This window comes from Lynx canadensis, chromosome F2 (assembly GCF_007474595.2).
Source record: "Lynx canadensis isolate LIC74 chromosome F2, mLynCan4.pri.v2, whole genome shotgun sequence".
In the NCBI taxonomy this organism is placed as follows: Eukaryota; Metazoa; Chordata; class Mammalia; order Carnivora; family Felidae; genus Lynx; species Lynx canadensis.
In genome coordinates, this window is record NC_044320.2 from 2,508,374 (window position 1) to 2,527,102 (window position 18,729).

The 18,729-nt window shown below is 61.5% G+C and overlaps 1 protein-coding gene across 1 annotated transcript in view; it reads left to right on the forward strand.

Annotated features, from left to right (window-relative positions):
* The window catches only part of LOC115506523 (maestro heat-like repeat family member 5), a 65,161-nt gene that overhangs the window by 33,877 nt on the left and 12,555 nt on the right, over positions 1-18,729 (forward strand). The window contains 8 exon segments of the mRNA XM_030304526.1: positions 1,111-1,206; positions 2,765-2,869; positions 4,199-4,334; positions 4,634-4,806; positions 7,140-7,289; positions 8,077-8,231; positions 13,010-13,169; positions 14,180-14,363. Coding sequence (XP_030160386.1) covers positions 1,111-1,206; positions 2,765-2,869; positions 4,199-4,334; positions 4,634-4,806; positions 7,140-7,289; positions 8,077-8,231; positions 13,010-13,169; positions 14,180-14,363 — 1,159 coding nt within the window.

An 18,729-nucleotide genomic window follows, 5' to 3' on the forward strand; every position in this document is an offset into this window, starting at 1 on the left:
CCGAGCACCTGCTTTGTGCCAGGCCCTGTGTGTATGTTAGCTCACCTTCCCAGCAGCACTTGTCCACAGGGTGAGGAAACCAGCTCAGAGAAATGGAAGTGTCTGGTGTGGGAGTCGGGGTAGAACCCCACTCCTGCCCCCTGGCCGGGTCCAGACTGGACTGGGACAGATAGGCACTCTGGATGGGGATGGGGACTGGGACAGATAGGCACTCTGGATGGGGAGAGTGCCCTGGGCCCAGGACAACACCACAGCAGCAGCCCTCCAGAAGGCCAGGGCCTGTCCCCACTCCAACCTTGCAGGAGCCTAAAGTGCCCCCATTACCAGATGACAGTGTCATGGCTGGCTCACCTAGGGAGCTTAGCCAGGTCCCAGAAGGTAGGCTGGGGGCTCCTGCTCCTTCCCATTCAATGTGCATCAGCACCCAGCAGGTGGGGCTGACCTCACAACCAGTTCTCACGTGACCAAGGTGGGCTCAGAGAGCTGAAGTGAGTTCTCCAGGGCTCCCAGGGAGTGGACAGCCCGCGCCCAGGGCTCCGCTCTGACGCACCCTGACAGGAGACGGGCTGGGCACTTTCTCTGGCTGGCTCCCTCCATGAGCACGCCCGGTGAGCCGAGCAGCAAACATTGGGGGTCTCGTGTGAGACCCAGGAGGCAGGACAAGCTGCGTAATTTGCCCCAACTAATGCAAAATGAAAATGCGGGCCCTTGTTTGAAGCTTCGGAAGAATTTCAAGATGGGATCGCAAAGCAGGAAACCAAGCACTCGAGGATCCTTCTGGGTGCCAGGTCTCGCGCAGGTTGCTTGCCCGAGAAGCCAGTCCTGCTGCAAAGGAACTTACCTTGGCCACAGAGAAACCTGTGACCTTGGGCAGGTCTGACCCAGACTGCCCCCCGCCCAATCTCCCAGCTGCCCAAACGGGGCTTGTGCCGGGGCCCTTCCTGGATGTGGTGTGAACGCACGTGGTGTGCAGCCTGGCCACGGGGGTGTGCAGGAAGGGGCACCACTACCATGGAGAGGCCAATGCACTGGGGCCCTGCAGGAGGCCTTGGCCCGCAATCGCAGCCGGGGCCTGGCGGCTGCCCTGACCTGCTCCACCCCCCTGCACAGACCCTCTACAACAAGACCTTGGAGGCCCTGGACCAGATGCTGCAGAGCCTCATCATGCAGAACACTACGGCCGACGAGCTGCACTTCCTGCTGTCGGTGAGGGGCGGCGGCTGGCACAGTGCAGGGGCGGGGCCGGCACAGGCCGGGCCGAGGATGGACAAGGGAAGGTGCCCGGAGGAGGCAGGGTCTGAACTCCGGGTGGCAAGTGGCCCATGAACTTGGAGGCTTGAGGGCTGTCCATCTTCAGGGATCACAGCGTCTTGGGAGAACTGGAGGGCAGGACGGCAGGTGCACCTGGTGGGAAGTGGGCCTTGAGTGCCACACTTGAGGGGGGCTGCTGAGGAAGCAGGCGGGGACCTGACCTCCCTCCCCTGAGACCTCGTTCTGCAGCCATGTCTCCAGCTGTGAGGAGGGCTCTCACAAGCCCAGCACCCCCACCCTCTCACCCTGACCGGAGGGAGACCAGTCAACAGGCAGGGACAGTCCAGGGGCAGGGGAGGAACCAGAGATAGGACACTGGCTCAGCTGGGAGGGTTGGAAGTCAGGGCCAGTGGACTTCACCTGAATGAGGACCAAGGAGGTCATGGGGTAGAGAAGGGAAGGGAAGGGCCCAGCAGGCAGAGGGCCCCGCCGAGGGGTGAGCAGCCTGTGTGAGCCCAGGATCAGGACAGACAGAGATTCTGCATGGCTGCAGCGTGGGGAGGGTGCTAAGGTGGCGGCTGGGGGTGAGGAGGGGGGTTAGGGTTAGGTTAGGTCCAGCCTGGAGGCCTTGTGGGGGCGAGGGGAGCCACAGAAGCAGGGGCCCCCAAGCTGGGTGCACCGATGGAAGTCAGGTGTGTGCCTGGCGGGGGTGGGGGAGATGTCTGCATTTTCACTCACCCCCTTCCCCCCCCACCGGGAAAGTAGTGTGTCCCCTCCCCCTGGCAATGTTGGCGACAAACCACAGCAGTGCCGGGAGTGGCTGTGTTTGCCACCGATGCAAGTCACAGATGTGGTCATAGGACATTGCTGGGTCACAGAATCTCCAAATACCGTTTCCTGCATCCGACGTCAGAATCACTGACTATAAGCATCCGTCGCTTTAACAAAGAGGCTCAGATTTGGCTTAAAACTGTTCAGTGTAACTGTTTCAATATGTGTTTGCATCCCTTTGTGACTCCGTGCAATTATGTTGCGCACAGAAAAGCACTGTTCTGTACAGGGGTGCGTGTCGCCAAAGGGGTTCAAACCCAGGGGCCTCCAGGGGCTTTGAGCAGGAAACGACCTCTCCTCTCTGGCAGAGCTGTCTGGAGCAGAGGGGTCAGGAGAGGCTGAGCAGAGGGACAGGGGAGGGCAAGACCTGGGGAGCGGTGGACGCGGAAGGGGCGGAGCCATGGACCAGGGTGGGCGAGGCCTGAGTCGGGGGTGGGCAGGGCCCTGCTGAGGAGGCGGGCCTGAGGTGAGGGGCGTGGCTGGACCGGGCGTGGTCTCGGCCAGGGTGGGTGTGGCCTGGGTCCCGGGCAGGGCGGAGCCTTGCTGGCCAGCTAACCGACTGGGGGGCGGGGCCGGAGCCGAGAGGTGAGCCCAGGGCTGAGCAGGGGGTGGCCCCCGCGGAGCCGGGGGACGCGGGGGTGCGCGGCTGCAGCACCCCCTCTCTGCCCCTGCCCACCCGCAGCACATGTACACCTGGCTGGCGTCGGAGAAGACACACGAGCGGCAGCGGGCTGTGCACAGCTGCGTGGCCCTCCTCGGATTCCTGAGCCACGACCTCTACCTGGATGTGAGTATCCACCTCGCAGGCCCCGCGCCCCACGGCCCCTCTGCGGCCCCAACCAGGCCACCCTCCTCGGGCTCGTGGGGTTCCAGGCCCCCTGGACCTCTGCCACCAGGACAGCGCGGATCCCTAAGTGCCCTACAACACGGCCATGCAATCCCCCTTTCCACGCACACCAGGGAACAGGCTGGGGGCGGAGATTGGGGCCCCCTGCTCAGGTCCTCCCAGCTGGGCTCTGAACCCAGATGCCTGGACCCCTGACCCAGCAGGCTGGGCTCCTGTCAACGCGCCTTGAAGCCTCGGGCAGGTTCCTCTACGCCCTGAGCCTCAGTGTCTCACCCATGAAATGGGAGGAAATGAGTCCTCAGAGGGGTGCGGCCCTGCCCCAGTCCAGCCGGCAGGCGGCAACAGCCGCCATCCACCGCGACCCCCAGCGGGTCATGCCTCACAGTCTAACCGCCATCTGTCGCTGGAGCCCTTGGGCTGAATGAAGTCGGCACCGTCAGGGAATGAGCGCTTCTGCGTTTATCAGCCAAAATCAGCACTAATTCCTTAGGGAGATTCGTGGGACGTTGAGAAAATTAGTTTCTCTGCACGTTGCCCGGCCGGCATGTGTTTCTAATGAAGGCGGAGAGGTGGGCATGGGGGGCAGGGGAACGGGAGGGACCGCTCCCTGCACAGACGCCTCCTTCATTCTCAGGGTGAGGGGGACCCCTCTAGAGGGGCTCTAGGGGCCCGCAGTTCATTCAAAATCGATTTCTGCAACCCAGGACCCGGACTGCGGCCGGGGCAAGTGAGGCGCTGACCTGGGGTGCAAAATTTACCCAGACACCAAAACACCCCACAATCAAGATAAATAAGGTGGTGTTTTAAAGCAATCTACTCAGCAAATGGCGGCAGCTGTGGGCTGGCTGCCTGTTGTTATAAATAAAGTTTTATTGAAACCAGGGCGGGGGTTAGGGCCAGGAGAGTGAAGCCCCATGAGGTAAGGTGGCGGTAATGCAGGGCCAGGCCGTCTCTAGGTACACTTTTGAAACTGTGTGCATCGGGAATTGTTACATTCATTTTGACTTTTCTAAATATTGCATTAAAGTATTCTTTCTCTTCGTTTCTGAGTTTGGGGTCAGCCCCTTAAGTTGTGCCCTGAGCTGTTGACTACAGTGGCCCGACTGGGTGGGCAGAGCCTGGGCCTGGGGTCCCGAGAGCTGAGTCCCAGCCCTGCCACATGGTTGGAGGGGATGCTTTCTGATGCTGGCCGAGCTGGGGTGAGTGCACAGCAGAGGGGAGACCCCACGGTAGGGTCTGCATTCTGTGGTTCCCATACTTTCGCTGCAGACCAAAGAGGACTTCAGGAGGACTGGGCAGCTGGTGGGCATGCTGGGGATTTTGTGCCAGGACCCTGACAAGGCCACCCGGCACTCCAGCCTGGAAGGGGTGGGCCACCTCTACCAGCTCCTGATGCACCAGAGAGGTGAGCCTCCGAGGGCCACCACGGTGGACCCACGGCCACCCTGACCACAGCCTCGGCTGAGACCACACCCACACCGCTGAACACAGCCCATCCCAGATCTGCCCCCAAACCCACCTCTAACCCCAGCCACGGCCCTGGAACGCCCCCCGCCCCCAGGCGCACTCACACTCCCGTCCCCATAAGGGCACAGGCCTGACCCTGGCCACACGCGACCCCACCCTAACTCTTGCCTGTCCCAACCTAGACCCCAGCCCACCTCTGCCCCGCCCTCACCCTCGCCCAATCCCGCCCCTGGCCAGCGAGGGAACTTCCAAAATTGGAGGCGCAGGCCCCCAAGCAGCTCTCCCAGGCCAGCGAGGATGGGGCCCCCATCTGGAGCAGCGGAGACCAGCAGACAGCTCCCCCCACCCCCCGTGAGATGGCATTCCCGAAGGATCACATCTTCCAGCTTGGCAGCTCCCAAGTCATCAAGGTCAAAGCCCTTAGAATGGTGGGTAGGTCCGGGTGGGGGGAGGCCTGGCCGTGCTCTGCTCCGACCCCCCACCACAGGGCTTCCAGCTGTTGGGGTGGCCCTACTGCACCCCTGGGGGGGTCAGACCCCGAGCCAGGAGTAAGTATTAAAACCAAGGCCGGGATCTCACCTGTGTCTCTGGTGGTTAACTGAGAGTGTTTGGAGAAGTCCGTGGCCCCTGGCCTGGGACCTGGGAGTTGGGGGAGGGGGGATTGGAGGGAGAGACCAGGGACAGACCCTGGGGTCAGCAGCCCAGGCCTGAGTCCCAGCTCTGTCCGCCACGGCTGTGCAGCCTAGACAAGCCCTCTCCCCTCTCTGAGCTCCCAGCTTTCTCCGTAAAATGAGCAGGCTGGCATTGTAAAGTCCTGGCCACCATGAGCACCCGGTAAATGGTGGTGTCGGGACGGCTCCCAGGGTAGGTGTTCTCTGAGGCACCAGATGGCACCCTTCCCTGTAAGTCTGGCTTTTGCGGGATGAGAATTCTGCAGAAATATCCCTGAATTCCTCATTTTCCCGGGGGGCCTCTCAACCCTCCGAAAGCCAGACCCTCCTCCTATGAAGGCAGAGCACGTCTCCTCTTGCACGGTCACCTGGTCTACCTCAATCAGCCTCTCGGTCAGCAGCCTGGGGGAGCCCAGCAGTTCCCCCAAGGCCCCTCTCATCACCCCAGGGAGGTCCCGTAACTTTGTGACATCCTCTGCCTGATCTGTGTTCTCTTCTGAACATGAGCGAGTCTGAGGCACTGAGTGTGGGCCGAATGCTGGTGTTAACTTGACAAGCCATGTTTCCTGGAGCCTCATGTTCTGGGTGGGCAGTCCGTGATGTCTCCACCTGGTGACTTTGCTCGTCGCTTCCTGGTGTTGAGCCCGTGACTGACAAAGACCCCTGTCCTTGGCGTACTGATCGGTCTCCCCCTGTTAGACCTTGGGCACTCCAGGCCAGAGGCAGGGTCTTGCCAGGGCTCAGTGCGAGGCCTGGTGGTAGAGCCAGCCTTTGACAGATACCCATCAAGTTGAACCAAATGAAGAAGCGTTTGCACGCAGCTGGCAAGGGCTACAAATATTCCATTAAAATTATTAAAATTATTTTAACCTTCTAACCAGCAGCTAATCCTAATATTCTCACAGACATTTTACCAAAATCTTAGAATAATGATTCTAATAAATATTCTAACATCTGTTACTTAACACTTATTTTTATATCCAATAAAAATACAAACATCCTAACAGACTTTCAGACATTTCACCAAATAGGCTAGCATGCAAAGAAACATGTTACCTCCTTCAACATCCTTTCAGACTTCAAACCTTTCTGTCAGCCCCTGTCACCAGCATTCTATCTTCCTCTATCAGGCGCTCCAGTCGCAGCCTTCCAGTAGAACTTTCCAAAAGGGTACAAGTGTCTCTGTCCACACTGTCCAACGTACCCAGTACTGAGCACTGGAAATGTGGCTATTGCTGCTGAGGAACTGAGGTTTTCAATGTTAATTAAGTTTCAGTTTAAATAGGTACGTGTGGCTGGTGGCCACCATACTGAGCAATAATGCTCGAGATCTTTCTGGATGGTTCCACCTGGGCCAGCCTCGGGCTGTCAGAGACTATAGTCTGAGGCTATGGAGCAGGGGTCCCACCCACCACCTTGCATTTCCTCCAGAGCCTCTTTATCACCCCAAGCGGCTCACGGTCTGGACTTAGAGTCACTCTTGGGAGAACTCGGGCAGAGGCCAGTTGGGCTCTTGGGGAGGCCCCAGCACAGGACGGGAGCCCTGGGCTCTGGAGCCAGCCTGTGCTGTGGTAAGGGCATCCACGCGCCTCTCTGGGCCTAGGGGGTGACCCAGGTGACCTTGAAGACCCTTCACAACTCTGAAGTTCAAGTGCTCTTTGTTAAAATCATGGAAGGAGGGCTGGGGCTTGGCCTGGGGAGCAAGCACGCAGCGGGACGGAGGCTGGCAGCTGAGGAAGCCCACGAGGCGAGGACAGGGCAGAGGAGGGGAGGAAAGGAGGCTGGCGGGGCCATGCAGGTCCCAGGACAAGCACTGGGTCTGAGTGAGGAAGGGAGCCACGCCTCTGCCCTACCGTGGGCATCACTCTCTCCCTTCCTGCCCCCGGGCCGTGGCTGGCTCAGAGACATGTGCAGGTGATCACGTGTGGTCCCGGAGGAGAGGGGCTCAGAATTACGGGGTGCTCAGAAACCCGAGTGGCCTGAAGCAAAGGAAAAGGGAAAGCAAAGGCAGGAGCGGACACCTGGGCACGCGTGACCCACAGTGACGGCTGCCCTCGCTCCTGCCGGTACAGGAGGTCATGAAGCATCTCACGGTGGCAGAGCTGACCGACCTCATCTGGACAGCCATCGACGGACTGGGATCCCCCAGCTCCTTCCGCGTGCAGGCGGCCGCGGACATGCTGCTCCTCGCCATCCAGGAGCACGGGGCCGAGCTGGAGACGGTGAGAGGGCCGGGGCACCCGCTGAGGGTGGGCCGGGACGGGTCTGGGGGCAGAGGGACGCCCGGCAGCCAGCACCTGAAGCCAGCGTCTCTGGGCCAAGGCAGCGTCCCCGAGCTCAGCCCCGATGGGGGAGCCACAGACCCCACCCTGACAAGTTCCACTGAATGAATGAGTGAGTGAATGAATGAATGAACGAACGAACGGCCCAAGCAGGTGTCCTGGGGCCCTGAGTGGTGTTTGCAGGCTCGAGAGGCACACGTCCGCTGATGGAACAACCGCTCCAGGCTCTGGCGTAGCACATGGGGGAGGAGAAGGCACAGACCTTTCCAGAAGTTCCCGGTCCAATGGGCGGGGCAGACACGGACAGATAAGGACTGAACAACAAAGGAAGTGCACCCAGTGGGGTGGGGGTGGCCCCCGGGAAAAGGACGATTGATGACGCATCCTGCAGATGGGGAAGCCCCAGGCGGGTGAGCAAGGGCACCGGAAGTGGAAGGCGAGGGGCGTTCCAGGCTCCCAGAACAGCGTGTGCCCACGTGGCCTGCTCGGGAGGTGACGAGGCCGGTGTGTCTGAGCCTTCCGGTGACTGAGCAATGTTTGGACAGAGTTGGAAGGCCTCTCGTGCCAGGGGAAAAGGTGGTGGGACCTCTCTCCCCGCAGCCTGGGACTCCCCTTCTGACCAGGCATCCGGGGCGGGGACGTGCCTCCCCTCAGACTTCCCCGGACAGGGCCTGGCCTCCCCCCTCAGACCAGCTCTCCCGCCTATATCCTCTGCCTCCCTGCACAGGTTGCCAAGCTGGGCCGAGCCATTCACTTGCAGCTCTGCTCTGTCCACATCCCCCAAGCCAAGGAAGTCGCCCTGCACGCCATCACCCTGCTAGCCCGGAACCACACCTCGGAGCTGGTGGCCACCTTCCTGGACCCCTCCGTACCCTTGGACAGGTGCCCGGCCCCACCCTCCATCCTCCCCCAGGCGGGGAACAGGGCCCCACCCCCAGCTCTTCCCTCCTGCCTGCCCCCTCACTGCGGCGGCGCACAGGGACCCCCACAGGCCTGGGTGCAGGGAGGGAGCCTGCGTACCTGTTTGCTTCCTGCACGCCTCCTGAGGCCGGCTCCGGGGGGCCACTGCCCACCATCCCGTGCCACATAGGACACCCCGGCCCAGCCTCTGTCACCTGTCGCCTCGTGGACCCCAGGCGCGCCTGAAAGAGCCCAGCCAACACCTCCTCTCCCTCCCCCACCCCGGTGGTCACCGCGGCCCTTTTGGGTGGGGCTGGCTTTCTCTCGAAGCCCTCAGACCCCCGCCCCCCCGAGTCTGGAGGCGGGCCAGCCACACTCGGCTGCCCTCAACCCTGCACTCCACCTTCACACCTGCCCGTGAGGAAAAAGCACTCATTTTTCATTCCCGGCCACCCTCCTGCAGCTCCCCACCCCCCACCCCCAGCCCCCCCGCACCTCTGACACCGCACTCAGCGGCCAGCCTTGCTTCCACTCCGCCGAGGAGTCAGAAGGCCCCGGAAGAGAGCTCCCTCCAGCTCCCAGCACCCGAGACTTGTCTCCAGAAAGATTTCTGCTTTCCACACTGTTGTTCGTAATTTCGAGGGTTCTGGAGGGTCTGTTTTGTTTTGCTTTGGTTTTTTTTGTGTTTGTTTGTTTGCATTGGGAACAGAGAAGGTTACCTGCAGTGCTTCTGCTCGATGGAATCTGCGGATCTTTTGGACAGCTGTTGTGAATGTGGTCCGGGCCCCCGAGAAGAAGGTGTCTTTTCCATCGTCAGGCGCAGAGCTTGAAGCGTATCCTCAGAGTTGCCTTATTGACTGTGTTGTACACTTATTTAGCCGTTAGCCGATGTCCATTTGGATCTGTCTCGTTCTGAGCACAGCACGCTGAAGTCATTTCTAATGCACTTCTATCCACGGACCCCTCCGTCTCCCGCAATTTCTACCTCGTAAAGGTGGTTGTCATGGGATCTGTGCGCACACACAGCTTCCTGAGCAGCCGTGACTTTGGGCATGATCGAGTGCACTGCCCTGTCACATGTAGTGCTCCGAGGGCCCGCAGCCCACTGTGTCTGTTCTCAGGACACACTACGTTTCCGCGTCGGCCCCGCGTGTGTCTGTCGTCCCACAGACAGCGTGGAGCCCGGTTTCGATTTGTGATCCAAACTGGAAGTCTGTTTCTTTTAACCAGGGAGCTAAGTCCTTCCTTCACACTGATCGATACGACTGGCTTGTGGAGTCTCTACCCCACCGTCATATCCCGTACCGGTGTGTGTTTTACTTTATTTGCTCTATTTCTGTTTCTGCGGGAGGTGTGGTCTTTGATCCTTAATCCTTTTTTCCATTTATGGGTTCACCTTTCATAGTCTGCTTTATCCATCTTCTACGGGCACCTGCTACCTCCCGGCCACCTGCCCATAAAACCAGCAGCGAGACTGATGTCCTCTGTGCCACCCCTCTTCTTCTCCTGTGTTTTCAGCTGCACCTTTTCACTTGGCCGAAGTCTGCACTCTGCTCGGCTCTGGCCCCGACACGCGCCCCCTCGCCTCCCCTGGAGAGCCCTAGTCCTGTCCTAAGTGGATGAGCCCGTCTCTGACAGGCTGGGGGGGGGGTGGGCAGCTCCAGCTTGCCCTGGGCACCTGCGTGTCACAAGTCGTGTGCCTTGAAGGACAGCTTGGCTGGTCATAAAATCCTTGGTTCACACTTTCTTCTATTAAGTCTAATGACGGTAATCTTTTTGCCTTTGTAAATATGTGTGCCTTTGCAAGAGGTCTTTTTTTTTAATGTTTACTTATTTTTGAGAGACAGAGACAGAGCACAAGCAGGGGAGGGGCAGAGAGAGAGGGAGACACAGAATCCGAAGCAGGCTCCAGGCTCCGAGCCGTCAGCACAGAGCCCGACGCGGGGCTCAAAGCCACGAACCGCAAGATCATGACCTGAGCCGAAGTCGGAAGCTCAACCTCCTGAGCCCTCCAGGCGCCCCTGCAAGAGGTCCTTCTGCCTGGACACCTTGGAGCGTGTTTCTTTACCTTCGAAATTTAACTGTTGTATTAAGAAATGTCTCAGAGTTGATCACTCTGTGTTAATCCTCGCAGGGACCTGGTAGACTCTTTGACTATGTAGGTTGAGGCCTTCTGCCGTTGCTGTTACTGTTTCTGGAAAGTTCTCTAGGTCATCGCTTTAAATATCAGTTCCGATCCCCTGCTGCGTTTCTCCTTCCAGACTGGGAATCGGAGTGCCGTCTGTCCCTGGCCTGCCCTCCGTCCGTCGGCAGTATCTTCTCCTCTTTGCTCCTCCCCTGGCCATCTTTCTGCTTTTCCTCAACGCCCCTCAGCTTCCGTCTTAGCCCTCTGGGCGTCTTGCGTTTTTTCCACCTGTGAGATGATGTCGTCTCTCCCACCTCTTCCCGGAACTGCGTCCACTCCCTTTTCCTTTCTTCGCTGAGGTTTTTCTTTTTCTTTTTTGAAGCGACAATTCGAGGTGGCTTTTCCTCTCTGTCGGTGCCGGCTGGAGTCCGCGGGGCTGCAGGGGCCGTGTGGCCTCACGGCCTTGTCTGCCCCGGGAGGGCTGTTTCCTCTCGTTGTGAACTGACCGTCTTTCTCGGTTTGGTTGTTGTTGTTGTCGTTGTTGTTGCAATACCTCTGTGGACCTGTTCGTTTTGTTCCCGTTCCTGTAAAACACTAGTAGCGTGTTCTGTAGGATTCCAAGTTCAATGGCACCCTCTTCTGTTTAGTGTAGCAAAGTCCAGATAATTTAGGAGATTCTGTGTCTTCGTGGCAGGGAAAGGGGCCTGTGTCCTCCAGTTGGGGTTTTTCGAGTGTTTGGGGGGGGCTCTTTTTTCTCTTGTAGGGCCTTAACTTTTTCTCTTTCGCATCGTCCCTCTTGTCACCCAGTTTCTCTAGCCAAAGCTCTCAGGGTCCCCTTGACTCTCCTCTCTACACCCAGACCCATCCTCAAGGATCCCAGCAGCACACCCTCCCCCTCACCCGTGTCCCCAGCCCTGTCACCACCCTCGTCAGGACATCGCTGGCCATGTCCACCCCTCCCCCCCAGCAGCCAGAACAGGGCTTCACTAGTAAGTCGGACCCCCTCGCTCCTGTGCTGCAAGCCCTCCGGTGGCCCCATCTCACTCAAAGTCAAAGCCAAAACCTTGACAGTGGCCAACAAGGTCGTGAGCTGGCCCACTCTCTCCACCCCGACCATGCTGGCCCTGAACATACCAACAACGGCTCTGAGTCGGGGCCAGAAGGTTCTGCCCACCCCCAGGGCCACATGGCTCCCCCCTTACGTCCTCGGGTCTGTGTTTGTGTCCCGTCCTGGGGACGGCTTCCCCACTGCCCCACTAGAAACCGAGCACAGCAGATGCGCCCTCCCGCTGTCTCCTGCGGCCCCCTCCCCTCCCCTGCTCTGTGCTCTTGGTCTGACGTGCCCTTGCTTGCTGGCTGAGCCGCGCTGTAGGGGTCGCTCCCACACGGGCAGGGATTTTACCCATTCTGTCACTGCTCCGTCCCCGAGTTCACTGCCCACACGTGACCGTGCTGAACACACACGTGCCGACAGAGCAAAGCAGAAACCGTGGCCTCTGGGTGCCCTCGCTCCTGAAGAAGCCTGTCACCTAAGTCCCTCCAGGCAGGCTCTGCCCCCAGAGAGTTGCCCTCGGTCACACAGCAGTGAGGGCACAGAGCAGGGACTCGGGCCCACGTCCTTCTGACAGCAAAGGCCGCACTCTTTCTAGGCCCCACCCTATGCTTCAGAGTCTCAGAAGCCTCGGAGCTGTCGTGCCCGCCCAGCCCAGGGCTGTCTGAACGCTGGGGTGGGGGCTCATCCAGGCCCCCACTCTGGCCTCCGGACCCCACCCCCGCCCCTCCAGGCGCTTCTACCCAGCACACAGGCCCACAGACCCCGTAGCACAGAAAACAGAGGGCCGTCAGGGTCACCGGCCTCTCGGGAGCCCTAACACCCTGCCTCCCCAGGTGTCACGGGCCGGTGCCTCGGACCAAGTGGAAAGGTCACAGGACCGGGCAGGCCTGGCCCCCAGCCCCAGCTGCTCCGTCACAAGGCAGGGCCCCGATCAGGGCAGTCCTCTCTCTCTCTCTCTCTCTCCAGTCCTCAGTGTCCCCATCTGCAAAATGAGCACAAGTTAGCATAAAGCTCTGATGGCCCCCACTCGACCCAGGTCAGGCCCGGAGAGCTGGACCCCAGCAAACCCAGGCCAGGAGGAGCCAGCCGGGGCAGGCCTCCAGGCGGAAGTGCCAACGGCTGACCGGGTGCAGGCCGGGCGGGGGAGGAGCGCTCGCAGCACATGTGGAGGCCCGGAGCGGCAGAGGTCGGAGGGCAGGGGTCAGCTGGACTTTGGAGCCACTGAGGGCGACAGACAGACTCAGAGTCTGTAGCTGGGGTGCGAGGAGCCTGGAGGACAGACCCCGAAAGTGAGACCCAGGAGCACGGGCCAGGGGCGGCTGGCCCGCTGTCCGTGGCACATCCCCCAGGCCGCACACACACGCGCACACACACGCGCACACGCCCGTCCACACCGCCCTTCGTGGTGAAGGCGGCACCCCGAGATGCTCTCCTCCACCCCCCAGGCCCCCGGATCCAGCCCAGCCTCCTCCCTCCCCCTCCCCCCCCCAATACTCCAGGTGCCTGAGACCCCGCTCACCGTGGCCGGCGCTGTGGCCGAGCACAAGCAGGGCTGGCCTCACGGCCCCTCTTTGCCCACAGCCACGCCTTCCAGTTGTGGAGGGCCCTGGGGGCCGAGCGCCCCGTGAGCCGCCTGGTGGTGGCCACGCTGCTGGCCTGGCTGCAGGAGCGGCCGCTGCCCCCCGGGGCCAGAGACGGCAGCCCCCAGCCCGAGGATAAGACCCGCCTGCGCTCGCTCACCGTGAGTCTCTGCAGCCTCTGCCTCCACGCGGCCCCCAGCCGCCACCGGGCCGACCGGCTTCCCGCGTGCAGAGGCCGGTGGCATCCAGGGCACCCGCTGTGCGCCAGGCTGGGGGAGGGGGAGCCCCGTCTCCGGGCCGGGGAAGGGGCACGGCCGGCCGAGGGCTGAGCACGTCCCGGCGGGGGGCTACGGAGCCCGCTTCCGCCCCGTGAAGTGGGACGGCGGTGGTCCTGCAGGGCTGCTGAGGGCCCTGGGTCACACGGCGTGTCCCCAGGATGCCGGACGCGCTGTGTGGGTGGCCTCACAGCCCGGGGGCTCCAGGAGACAGGTTCCGGCCGAGGAAGAGCGGAGGGGGGGGGGGCGGGGAGGTTGCGGGGGGCGATGGAGAACCCCTCCGTCCACACTTGGGCTCTGGGGCTGTAGATCTTGGAGGAACCTTTGAGGCCGCCTCCTGCAGCCCCCGCCCTCCTGTAGGAATCCCCCCAGCCCAGCTTTCCTCCTTACACAGCCACAGGAGCGGGGAGCTCACTTCCTAGGACGGCCACACCTGTCCTCCGCGGCTGGACTCTGACGAGGCAGCCGCCGTGGCCGACCCTGTTGTCTCCCCGGCTGAGACACCCCCCCCCCCTCAAAACCCCCTGAGCAGCAGTCCGGAGCCCGCAGGTGCCCCTCCCCACCCGGAGCCCCCAGGCCAGCAGCCGCCTGAACTCGATTCCGTCTGAACGTGGCCGCGGGGAGGGGGGGGGGGGTCCACCCCGTGCCCGTGCGGCCCCCCGCCCTTCCCCTTAACGCCCTTCCCGCCCGAAACCACACAGCAGCACGGGGTCAGCAGGGGGGTCTTGTCTGTGTCCCTCCACACCCCGAGCCCCGGCCTCCCTCTGTCCTGACTGCTCAGTGCTGTCCCCCCACCCTGAGGACCTTCCGGATCGAATGCTCCGGTGGGCACAGGAAGCCTCGGGGCCACCGTCCCCGGGCTCGGGAGCTACAGCGTGTCCCCTGCCCCCTGCCAGGCCATGAACTTGCTCCACGAGCTGCAGTTTGCCCGAGAGTTCGAGAAGGCGGTGCAGGAGGCCTACCCAGAGCTCCTCCTGGCCCTCCTCACCCAGACGCACTACATCTCGGAGCTGAACCTGCCCGAGGAGCCCCAGCCCGGCCGGGAGGCCCAGCCGCTGGCCACGCCCAGTCCGCAGAGGTAGGGGGGCGTTCAGGCTCCGCCTGCAGGGATGAGGCAAAGACACTGACTTCCCAGGGCTGAGAAAGCAGGGGCGCGCCCCACGGCACCAGGCACCTATTGTCCCAGTTCTGGAGGCCAGGGTCCGAGTACAAGGTGTCGGCAGGGCCGTGCTGCCTCTGAAGCCTGCCGGGGAGGACGCTTTCTGCCTCTCCCTCTCCTGGCTCTGCGGCAGTCTCCGTGTCCCTGGCCTGTGGACGCGTTGCTCCCGCCTCTGCTTCCCTTGTCACCTGGTGTCCTCGGCCATGTGTCTCTGGCTCAGTTTCCCTCCTCTTATAAGGACGCCGGTCATGATGGATTAGGGCCACCCGAAGGGCCTCATCTTAACTCGATTCCATCTGCAAAGACCCTGTTTCCAAATAAGACCACACTCACAGGTATGGGGTTTAGGACTTGGACATAGCTTTGGGGTGGGCGGGGGGGAGTCAACCCCCGAACACCGTCGTCGCCAGCGCCGCAGTCACGCGGAGGGACTCAGGGCAGGCATGTGGCTGGTTTACTTGCTCCCCGAGGGTCGCTGGGCAGCAGACATCCTCGGTGACAGGACACAGCACCTAACATCTGCCCACACCAGGGCACCGGGTCTTTCCTGAATGTGGTCCTTGTGGGGGTTCGGCGAGATGTTTCTCTCCTCCCCCATTGTACAGATGAGGAAACCGAGGCTCAGAGAGGGTCCGAGGCTTTCCCAGAGACACACAGAATGCCCTTGAGTTGCTGAGCTAGTGCCCGTGGGATGGCAGGGGTGTCCCCCTGGCCACCGCTGAGCCCGTGAGGGCAGACGCCCCTCCGGGTCGCCTTGCGCATTGCTCCGAGCCCCGTACGCTTTTGCACCGACGTGGGCGGGTGTGGCCCGAGCGGCGTGGACGGGGCCTGCGTCGGAGGGTCCACACCCCCGTGGCGCTCGGCCACGGTTTGGGCCGGCTGCCGCGCCCTCCGTCCACGCCAGGCTGTGTCTTGAGAAACCCAACAAGCAAGTCTTTAAAAACCACGGGGACCGACTCTTTTCATTTGTTTGTATTATGATGTGTTTCACGTAATTTGTCAGTTTTAACAGCTCTCCCCAAGGCGCGTCACTGAGAAAAAAATGCCACTCCTTCTCATATTGCTTCTGAATTCGAATGTGCATAAAGTCCTTTTTTTATTCACATCAACCGTGCGAAATGCATGAATCTTCCCTAATAAGCTAATAAAACGTTCTCCTCCCAGAACGTACGTAGGAGGGCCAGGAGGGGGCTGCAATGAACCAACTCCCTCCGTCTGCTACCCCCCCTCCCAGCCCTGCCCCTGACCACCCGGGTCCAGCCTCCTAGCTCCCCCTGCCCCACCTCCCACCCCCTCCTGCCCTCCACGCCACAGCCCAGATCCCAGTCAAAACACATCCAAGGCCTCATGACCCCCAGCCTCTCCCCACTTAATTCAGAAAAAGCCGGATCCTCGCGGTGGCCCCGAGGCCCCTCTCCCTCTGGCTCCCTGTTGCCGCCTCCGGACCTCATTCTTGTCACACGCCCCTCACTCACACACTCTGCTCCAGCCTCTGAGGTCTCCCCACTGTTCCTTAGACCCCGCGTGTGCCTGCCTCGGGGCCTCTCACTCCCTGCTCCCGCTCCCCCCGATACCCTCACTTCCTGCCGGGGTCTCCGGCCACCTTCTCTAAAACGGTGGTCCTACTTCTACCCTGCCGCTCCCCCTCCCAGGGCCACTGCCTGACACCTGTGATCTGTGCCCCGTAGACCGGAAGCCCCCAGGGAGCCGGGGTGTCTGTCTGTCTGACTTGGGGTTCCCCCAAGGGGCATATCTGTCTGTCTCCCCCAGGGAGGGGGTGTCTGTCCGTCTCCCCGGGGCACCTGTCAGCTTCTTACCCAGGCCAGCCGGCGGAGATGCTCAGGCAGCCCTGGCATCTATCTCCCTCCCGGACCTCACCCCCGCGGCCTCTCTCTGGGCAAGTCCTCTCCAGGGAGGAGGGAGGTGGCCCAAGCAACCGAGACACAGGCTCTCCGACCCCCCTGCCTGGCATAGTCCACCGGCTCTGATTGGCCGGTCTTGGATCACATGCTCACCCGTGAGCCAATCGCCTGGGCCACAGGGGCACATGGGGCTCTGACCGGGTGGGGCTCCCACACCCTCCCTGGGGCTGGGACAGGACCTGAGGCCCCCCTGCCCGGAGGAGAACCCGAAGGGCCCAAAGGAAGGGCAGGCCAACCAGCAGCAGGGCCAGCAAATAGTCCGGGACGGTGGGGACACCGGGCAGCCACTGTTACCCAGCGACCGCTTGCGGTCCAGGGTCTGACGCCTGGCGGACGTGGCACCATGAAGGGGGGACACAGGCCAAGGAGGGATCGGGGCACCCGCTGCTGAAGGGCCTCCTGTCTGTGGCGCCCCCAGTAGCATGGGGGTGGCACCGGATACCAGGGGGCACCCCAGTGAGGCAGGATCAGCCTCTGAAGTCCCTGACACCCTGCTAAGCTGGGCCAGCCTCTGGGACCAGCAAGTGGGGGGTGGGCATGGCACCCCTTCCCCAGCAGGGCTGCAAAGACACCACCGCCCTCCCTGTGGGTCCCTTTCCTTTGTATCTCTGGCAAACAAAGCCTCTTTCTTTAGAGAGTTAACTGCTTTGGTCAGTTCTCGGCTGGGTTCTCCTCCGGGACCCGTCTTGCCCCATGAAGGACTTCTCATCCCTTTAGTTTCTCCATCATGGACCAACTCTCTCATTCTCATGGGGCATCTGATTTCTCTTTATTTCAAAGACACTCTCTTGGACCACTTCTAAGTACAGCCAACATATTTTCCTTTTTGCCCCGGCTGCCAGGAAGCTCATATGTAAAGTTAACATTCGGAACCTCCCTATAGTACTTGGTGCTTCCTTTCTGTTTCTCACCTCCTTCCAATCTGTTGTCTTTTAAACTTAAAGCTTCCAAGGTAAAGCTCTTTATTTAAAACACTGTTCACAGTCCTGGTTTTTGGCAGTTGACAAGGAGCAAGCGAGCAATTCATAACGATATGCTCTTCGGTCCTGCACCTGAGATCGAAGACCTCATCCTAACCTCCCCTGTGAGCACTCGGCCCTGGACGAGTGGTCAACACTCCGGGCCTCGGTCAAGGCGAAGGTGAAGGGTTCGATGGCATGACCCCAGCCCCAGCATCTTCTCGTCCGTTTGCCCGGCGGGCAGGGGCCCTGGGATCTGCAGGGAGATGTGACTTCCCAGGGATTGAGCAGGGAGGGGCCGACAGAAGGCACAGGACTCGGTCCCGCCTGTCCTCTCCTTACCACCCCGGGGCCCCCACAGCCCTGCCCGGACCCGCCTCCATTCCTGGCCAAGCCCGGCCCCTGGCCCCTGGCTCGGCGGTGCCCCTGTGTCCCGCTCCATGCTCCCTGCGGCTCTTGGAGGAAAAGAGAGGTAGAAGGGCTACCTCGTCAGCACTTGCTGGGGGACCACTGTGTGCCCCACTGGCAGCACTTAAATATCGACGGGTGCTTGCTGTGTCCCAGACCACGCTCATCACCGGAGGCGGGACCCTCTGCTAGGGAGCTCACAGCCCCATGGAAACGCACATGGGGGTCAGGTGACAGCCCGGTGACAGTTGGGTGCTTGACACACTGTGCAGAGTGCCCTGAGGGAGAGTCATCACCTCCACAGAGGATGACCACCTATCGTGTAGTCCCTGAGGACCCAGCACCTGGGCTGAGACCTCACTGATGGTTGAGGTCCCTGGGTGGGGGCTGAGAGGGCACAGAGCCTTAGGGGGAGGGGACAAGCAGAGCGGGAACAGGAAGGAGGCCTTGAAAGCAGCCTCCACGCCGAACAGTGGGGAGCCACGGAGGGCTCTATGCAGAGGGAGTGGCAGGGTCCAACTGGCACTGGGGATGGGCGGTCAGAGTGGGCAATGTCCAGGTGAGGGAGACCCAGCGCTGCCCTCCTGCAGCTAACATGTGACCAGGGGACTCCCGAGAGGGCGTCTGGACTCCAGGTCGGAAAGAGGAGGCCGGGCCTCATTTCCGCGTCGTGTTGCTGGGAACAGCAGCAGTCGGGGCCTGAGGCATCGGCAGGTCAGACACACAAATCCAGCCCAGTGTCCAGGGCAGGCTTCACCCCTGCACCCTCCCTGCTGGCCTTGGCCCATCTGCACGCACAACCAAGGCGGCGGAGGCCGGCGACACAGGCCACCTCGAGAAAACAACCGCCGTGGCGGGAATGTACAGAGGTGCAGCCGCTCAGAAAACTGTGGCGCTTCCTGAAAACACGGAATCAAACAGGGTCCCCGTGGGCTCCAGCAGGCCCGCTTCCGGGGTTTGGGTTGGGGCCCCTGGAAATTCCATCCCGGGACACTCGG